The sequence below is a fragment of the Procambarus clarkii genome, chromosome 14 (genome assembly GCF_040958095.1).
Source record: "Procambarus clarkii isolate CNS0578487 chromosome 14, FALCON_Pclarkii_2.0, whole genome shotgun sequence".
NCBI classification, from domain to species: Eukaryota; Metazoa; Arthropoda; class Malacostraca; order Decapoda; family Cambaridae; genus Procambarus; species Procambarus clarkii.
Window position 1 is genome coordinate 4,545,621 of NC_091163.1, and position 8,380 is coordinate 4,554,000.

The following is an 8,380-nucleotide window of genomic DNA, read 5'->3' on the forward strand; positions in this document are numbered from 1 at the left end:
ATATGGGTGCAGTAGAGGGAAGTGCACGTTGCATTGGCACACTCAGGTTAAGCATTAGAAATCTAACCAGCAACTGGATGGGTGACCTTTGGGGAGAACATTATCAGATCCATTAATGGCTTTCTGACACTGCATATATATATATATTTATTTACTTGTAATTATATGTTCCCCCTACATATATAATTCCTTAAAAAATAACTATATAAATATAAGGCTCATGTTTGTATTAGATTAATTGCAGAGTATTATTATATAATAATTATATAATCCAAATATCAATAATATTCGTAAGTCAAATACACGAAGAGAGAGAGTTATAGTTTAGTTCACTTATTATTCACCCCATACCCATCTTGTGGAAGAGGGGCTCAATATTATTGGAACGAGAGGTGGGAGGGTGCGCAGAGCGGGTGCGCAGTAGCCCGGTGGCACCCGTGGTGGTGGAGGAGGGGAGAGAGAGAGACTCTGCAGGTCCAATGTCTCGTTGGCGTTCAATGTCACTTCTCTTCCCGTACAAGCACCACAGGCACCGTCGCGCGTGTCTACCATGAGAGTCTACAGAATATTATATCGCCAAACCCGAGCGCTGATGGAAGAGAGACTAGATTATTACTCGCAATTTAACCCGTCTCCGTTATCCATGCAGCAATTTGCGGATTTTGGTGAGTGTGTTTTTTGATGTTTATTGTACGTTTTTTTGGTGAGGGAAATGATTTATGGTGAAAAGTGACACTTGGAGCAGTCGACTTTGATGATGGTTCGTATCCCGTTAGTTCTTCAGGAGGCCGTATTGGTGTAAAAGTAATTTAAGCAGCTTCTTTTAAGGAGTGACTTGATATACACTTGAAGACTCTGGTCTCCAAGTGTATTTTGGAGTGTAAAATACACTTGGTCTTCATATTAACGATATTCTTATATAAGATTAATTATTGTCGTAGATTTGGTGTCTAAATAGCTTACAATACTTCATTTTTTATTTAGTTAGAAATACAAGACAGCTAAAAATTTAAGCAGCTTCTTAAGGAGTGACTTGAAATACACTTGAAGACTCTGGTCTCCAAGTGTATTTTGGAGTGTAAAATACACTTGGTCTTCATATTAACGATATTCTTATATAAGATTAATTATTTTCGTAGATTTGGTGTCTAAGTAGCCTACAATACTTAATTTTTTTTTAAGTTAGAAATACAGCAGACAGCTAAAAATTGAATACGAGTTAGTAAATGACTATATTTAACCACACAACCTACATCATTTATCACAAATGATTCCTGACATCCCGGTTGATCACTGGTTAAGTCCTCCCTGGGGTCTGTCCACTGAATGGATGGGTGACTGCGTAACATGGGAAAGGAGAGAAGAGGGAGGGAGGGATGGATAAGAAAAGCTTTCGCAAATGTAACAGATTTCCAGTTTCCCGATATTGGTATACTAGAATATAGTATGGTATGTATATATTGGTATACTGGTATACTTGAAGTATACTTTGTTGCTTTTGAACCCATTGTTGTGTCAATGGTTATTAAACTAAAAATATGGCTCCTGTTAGTGCCTGGTGAGTTTTATTTGGGTTCAGTAAGCTGTGGTTGACTTCTATTTTTGCCCCGTTAGGTGTCGTTGAACCCTATTTTGGCCCCGTTAGGTGTCGTTGAACCCTATTTTGGCCCCGTTAGGTGTCGTTGAACCCTATTTTGGCCCCGTTAGGTGTCGTTGAACCCTATTTTGGCCCCGTTTGTCGCTCTTGAACCCAATTTAGATCCTAATAGTCGCTGGTTTTCGTAAATAGTTGGTAGCAAGAGAATTGAAGTTAGACTTGGCATTATCTATGCATTTTATACTATTGGGATATGCTAATGTTAATTAATATGGTGAATGACTGGAAATCGATCCTGGAGAGTTGGTTGGTGCTGGGTGGTTTGGTTGGTGTGTAGGGTTGGTTTGGTTGTTGTGTAGGGTTGGTTTGGTGGTTGTGTAGGGTTGGTTTGGTGGTTGTGGAGGGTTGGTTTGGTGGTTGTGTAGGGTTGGTTAGTTGTGTAGGGTTGGTTTAGGTGTGTAGGGTTGTATTTTTTGTGTTGTGGATGGTCAGTTTTCTTGCGTCTTGGAGGACTGGTTTGTTGAGTATTGAATAGAACAAATTACAATAATATTTCAATTCAGAATGCATATGTTCTTCAGATTATTGCATAAAATCTATAGTACAGTTTCATCAAGCGTTCTCAAGGTAATATATTGATAGCTGCTAGCTGTTTTGTATTTCTTTCTAGCCGTTCGCTGCTAGACTAGTTGTACTCGCCTAGTTTTACACTCCTAATTGTACTAGCGTGACATAGTAGTATTTTACTACTAAAATAGCTTAGTTTTAGTCCTTTAGTTGTAATTATCTAGCCTAGTGGCCTGTTTTTAGTTTTATTACTAAACTAGCCTAGTTGAGGTCCTTTAGGTGTAATTATCTAGCCTAGTGGCCTGTTATTACTAAACTAGCCTAGTTGAGGTCCTTTAGGTGTAATTATCTAGCCTAGTGGCCTGTTATTTCTAAACTAGCCTAGTTGAGGTCCTTTAGATGTAATTATCTAGCCTAGTGGCCTGTTATTACTAAACTAGCCTAGTTGAGGTCCTTCAGTTGTAATTATCTAGCCTAGTGGCCTGTTATTACTAAACTAGCCTAGTTGAGGTCCTTTAGGTGTAATTATCTAGCCTAGTGGCCTGTTATTACTAAACTAGCCTAGTTGAGGTCCTTTAGGTGTAATTATCTAGCCTAGTGGCCTGTTATTACTAAACTAGCCTAGTTGAGGTCCTTCAGTTGTAATTATCTAGCCTAGTGCCCTGTTATTACTAAACCAGCCTGATTGTAGTCCCCTAATTGTAATAACCTAGCCTAGTAACTTGTTACTGCTAAAATAGCATAGTTACACTATTGTAACCTAGTTGTACTCGCCGGTGAGGTCACAGAGAGGGCAGGTGATGTAGTCGGGAGGAGCACGGTGCTGCTTGCTCATGATGGTGGTGGTGGTGGTGGCAGCATGTAGGTAGGCAAGTATGGGCTAAGGCAGGTGGGAGTTTCTTGGCACGACGCGGCACCACCCTGGTTTTGGGGTTGTGTATACACGCACGCACGCACGCACACACACACACACACACACACACACACACACACACACACACACACACACACACACACACACACACACACATACATCTCCCTACCTACCTGTGTGTTTGTGTGTTCTCAGTTGTGCTTGCGGGGGTTGAGGTTAGGCTCTTTGGTCCTGCCTCTCAATCGTCAGTCAACTGGTGTACGGATTCCTGAGCCTATCTCTATCGTATCTACATTTGGAACTGTGTATGGAGCTTACTTCCACCTCATCACTGCCTAATGCATTCCATTTGTTAACTACTGACACTTGAAAAAGTTCGTTCTAATGTCTATGTCTCATTTGAGTACTTAGTTCCACCTGTGTATCCTTATAATACCACCAGTGTTAAATAAGTTTTCTTTATCTACCCCTATTAATTTCTCTTGAGAAATCATGTATGTGATGGTCATGTCTCCCTCTCTTTTCTTTCTTCCAGCGATGTGAGGTTCAGCTCATATCTCTCCTCGTAGCTCATACCCCCTCAATTCGGGTACCAATCTGGTGGCATACCTTTGTACCTTCTCCAATTTAGTCTTGTCCTTGACTAGATACGGGTTCCATACTGGAGCCCGTATCGGCCTGACATGTGGTAAATAAGGTCCTAAATGATTTCTTACACAAGTCTCTAAAGGCAGTTCTTAACCTGGTGTTATGGCATATGACGCGGATGATATCGTCTTGATGTGGAGTTCAGGGGACAGGTCTGGCGTGATATCAACTCCCAGGTACGTGTGTGTGCGCGCGTGCTTGTGTGTGTGTGTGTGTAGGTGTCACGAGGACAGCTTGCTCTGTGTCAAACATGTGACGCCTCTCCACAGTCACACGTGTTGGCACAACATTACCGGAGTGTACGCTCACAGCTAAACAAAAACATGATACTATTAACTCGAGCCTACTTTAGAGTCTGAATATTTTCTAACCATCAAACCGCCTTGTATTAGGGTGGAGTAATTAGATTAAGTGCCAGTGTAATTTTCAGTAGTTTCAATTTTCTATATAAACAAGTTTTATATTTACCTATTTAGGGCGCCTAACAGCTGAGTGGACAGCGCTTCGGGTTCATAGTCCGGAGGGTCCAGGTTCGATCCCCGGTGGAGGCAGAGACAAATGGGCAAAATGTTTCTTTCACCCTGATGCCCCTGTTACCTAGCAGTAAATAGGGACCTGGGATTTAGACAGCTGCTACGGGCTGCTTCCTGGGGGTGTGTAAGAAAATGGAGGCCTGGTCGAGGACCGGGCCGCGGGGACGCTAAGCCCCGAAATCATCTTAAGATAACCTCAAGAAAGCCTTTATATACCGTATATATATATAGGTATTTTATATATATTTATATATTCATAGTATTTTATATATACCCTGTTAAATTATTAAACTAAATTAAAACTTCACACGTTAAATTATTAAACTTCATCGCACAATATTTTCTGAGCGCATTGCATCACTTTCAGTTGAGCAGGAAAGGTTGTGTCATTTTATCAATCAGATTAATGACAATTCTAAGATGGAAGGTGCCACAATCTTTTACGTTGAACGAAAGTGATGCAATGAGCAAAGACGAATTGTTGCTCTGATGATCAACCATTTAATGCCGCCAGTATCTTGATAAAAGCAGCAGCTTTCCTTCATACAATAGGGGGCGGCCCAGGCTCCTGAGCGCCTCTGTAACCCCCTACTGTCTATAGTAGTGGTCTGGCGTGATATCAACACGGGGACAAGCCACACGGATGCATTTCCGATGGTTCCTTTCATATAAAAGGGGTGACGCCCAGGAAAATAAGACTCGCGTCCCTACCCAAACAATTATGCGGTACATAGGGCACATAATAAATGGGAACAGTATAAAGTTCCTTACCGTCTTCAGCAACAAGGGGCCAGATTCACGAAAGCACTTACGAACGTGTACATCTTTCTTCAATCTTTGACGGCTTTGGTTACATTTATTAAACAGTTTACAAGCATGAAAACTTGCCATTCAACTGTTGTTATTGTTAAAAACAGCCTCCTGGTGCTTCGGAGCTCATTAACTGTTTAATAATTGTAAACAAAGCCGCCAAAGATTGAGAAAAGATGTACAGGTTCGTAAGTGCTTGCGTAACTGCTTCGTGAATCTGGCCCAAAGGTTCGTTCCCCCCCGCTCCACGAAGTATTTTCAGTAATGAATGTACCAACATCAGTTGACCTTGGTGCGGATGTCTCTCGTGAGGTTGCGTAAGGGGTAGCCAGAGTCGTCGGGTCTGGCAAGCCTCCACATGTTCAGGTGAAGCGGAGTTGTGATTGGTTGGTTGGCCGGCTGGCTACGTGATTTTGTCGAGAGAATGCGCGGGGAGCCACTGCTCCTACCTGCCTTTCAGGCATGACGCAGAGTGAATTCCATTCGTAGAATTGGTCGAAACGCTGTGCGTGTGCGTGTGTGTGTGTGTGTGTGTGTGTGTGTGTGTGTGTGTGTGTGTGTGTGTGTGTGTGTGTGTGTGTGTGTGTGTGTGTGTGTACTCACCTAGTTGTGTTTGCGGGGGTTGAGCTCTGGCTCTTTGTGTGTGTGTGTGTACTCACCTAGTTGTACTCACCTAGTTGTGTTTGCGGGGGTTGAGCTCTGGCTCTTTGGTCCCGCCTCTCAACCGTCAATCAACAGGTGTACAGATTCCTGAGCCTATCGGGCTCTGTCATATCTACACTTGAAACTGTGTATGGAGTGAGCCTCCACCACATCATGTGTGTGTGTGTGTGTGTGATTGTAGAGAATTCGTTGGTATGAAGTGTGTTATTTTATATAAATAAAATATACTTGAATTTTTACTTTTAAAATATATTCTAATTCAAAAGATTTAGGCGTATCTTAGGTCTAGACACTTTGTGAATGAAAACCAATTTGTGGGGTAACTACACATATGTTTATTTATATATTAAAATAATAATTTGTGACGTAATAGTAGAGTGGATTGATACTTTAATTATAAATTACAGCAATTAGTATACATTCTTTCCAAAGCTGTAAACGCGCTTCAGGTAAATCGTAAAACTAGCACAATGACTTAGGTGTTGAGAAGTTGCTGTGCTGAGTTGACAACATGGCTGAAAATCAGAACCACTCCCCCCCCCCCCCCCCCCTCCCCTCCCCTCACCATTTCGTGCATATGACACGAAATGTGCCGATGTTTCCGGTTTCAGACCGCCCTGGAGACGGTCTGAATTTCCTTATCAAGACTTGATAAGGACTGAAACATCGTCACCTAACTTTTTTCCTCTCATAAAGAAACTTTCTCTCAGAAAGGAAGGAACTTACTTTCTTTGAGTTGTATAATTTTCAATGATTTAGAAGTTAACAAAAGTACAGTTAATCTTAAAGGTAACATGTAGAAAGTAAGTTTGATTGCATATATATATATATATATATATATATATATATATATATATATATATATATATATATATATGCAAACAAGCCTGAATGGTCCCCAGGACTATATACAACTGAAAACTCACACCCCAGAAGTGACTCGAACCCATACTGCCAGGAGCAACGCAACTGGTATGTACAGGGACGCCTTAATCCGCTTGACCATCACGACCGGACATAAGGAAGTGATAGCCGAAGCTATTTGAACCACTTCCCCGCCGGCACTCGGATGGTAATCTTGGGCATAGCATTTTATCAAATCACCTCATTCGCCGAGTGCCGGCGGGGAAGTGGTTCAAATAGCTTCGGCTATCACTTCCTTATGTCCGGTCGTGATGGTCAAGCGGATTAAGGCGTCCCTGTACATACCAGTTGCGTTGCTCCTGGCAGTATGGGTTCGAGTCACTTCTGGGGCGTGAGTTTTCAGTTGTATATAGTCCTGGGGACCATTCAGGCTTGTTTGCATTTGTGTTCCTCACGTGTGCCCCAATGAATGAGGTGATTTGATAAAATGCTATGCCCAAGATTACCATCCGAGTGCCGGCGGGGAAGTGGTTCAAATAGCTTCGGCTATCACTTCCTTATGTCCGGTCGTGATGGTCAAGCGGATTAAGGCGTCCCTGTACATACCAGTTGCGTTGCTCCTGGCAGTATGGGTTCGAGTCACTTCTGGGGTGTGAGTTTTCAGTTATATATATATATATATATATATATATATATATATATATATATATATATATATATATATATATATACAGACACCAGTACTAGGAAAGGGGGTAATAATGAAAAAATGGTACTGATGGAGAAAAGAACAAATCCACAAGGGCCGTGACGAGGATTCGAACCTGCGTCCGGGAGCATCCCAGACACTGCCTTAATCGACTGAGTTACGACAGGGTTAAAAAGAGTTGAAACCGAAGTTCTACTGAACTTACTGGATTTGTGGATTTGTTCATTTGATGCATCACGTTAGTGTGATCTCTGTGTGTACTGATGGAGATATTGTTGTAGGTAGCACTGCAACCCGTCCTCTTACTAATACGTCGCTTTTCGCTCGTATACGCACTCGGGCTAAAAATCGACGTAATTATAAATGAAATCGGCTCGTGAAAGTAACGTACTGCCCCGTTTTCTGTTTTGGATCCTCTGGCTTAGGCTGTTAGGTTAGGAGATGAAACTAAACGAGATTAAATATGGCTAGAAACGTTAAGCTTAAGATAATCCTTATCCAGGCGGCAACATACAACAGTAGCCTAACTTTCAGGTATTTATATATTGCTGTTGTTACATAAAACTGGACGGGTCAGTACTATAACAACTTCGCGTCTTACTGGTCGGCGTTCGATCCCCGATGCTCCAAGTGGCTGAGCAGTGTTCCTTACTCAGTCCTATCCTATCCTCGTTTCCTTTCCATGTGCTAAATAGTCATACTGACTTAGCGCTTTCTCCTGATAATTACCGTAACGTGCACAGGTTTCCTTCTGCCTGATGCCTCTACTCTTTTTTCAAAGGTAAGTGTAGTTCCTCACTTTGTATGGAACCGGACTGTAGGTACCTTACCTTGAGGTTACCTTGAGGTTACCTTGAGGTGCTTCCGGGGCTTAGCGTTCCCGCGGCCCGGTCGTCGACCAGGCCTCCTGACCGGTATGGCGACAGCTATTTTAAGGTTCGAATTTTCGTTCGAATCTGACATTAAGGTTGTGTTGCTGTTGTTGTTTAAGATTCAGCTACTGGGAACAAAAAAGTTCCAAGTAGCACGGGCTATGGTGAGCCCGTAGTGGACTTACCCGGCACAGGAGCGGGGCTGTAATTTGGTCTAAGGTTGTGGATTGAGGTGACTTTTTT

At 42.2% G+C, this 8,380-nt stretch overlaps 1 protein-coding gene across 2 annotated transcripts in view; it reads left to right on the forward strand.

The window, feature by feature from the left end:
• The first annotated feature begins 426 nt into the window (after positions 1-426).
• Positions 427-8,380, forward strand: part of LOC123772480 (pyruvate dehydrogenase (acetyl-transferring) kinase, mitochondrial) — a 66,315-nt gene continuing 58,361 nt past the window's right edge. For both annotated transcript variants that reach the window (XM_045765686.2, XM_045765696.2), the window contains exon 1: positions 427-665. In XM_045765686.2, coding sequence (XP_045621642.1) covers positions 551-665 — 115 coding nt within the window. In that variant the 5' untranslated portion in view covers positions 427-550. The remainder of the gene's footprint in view (positions 666-8,380) is intronic.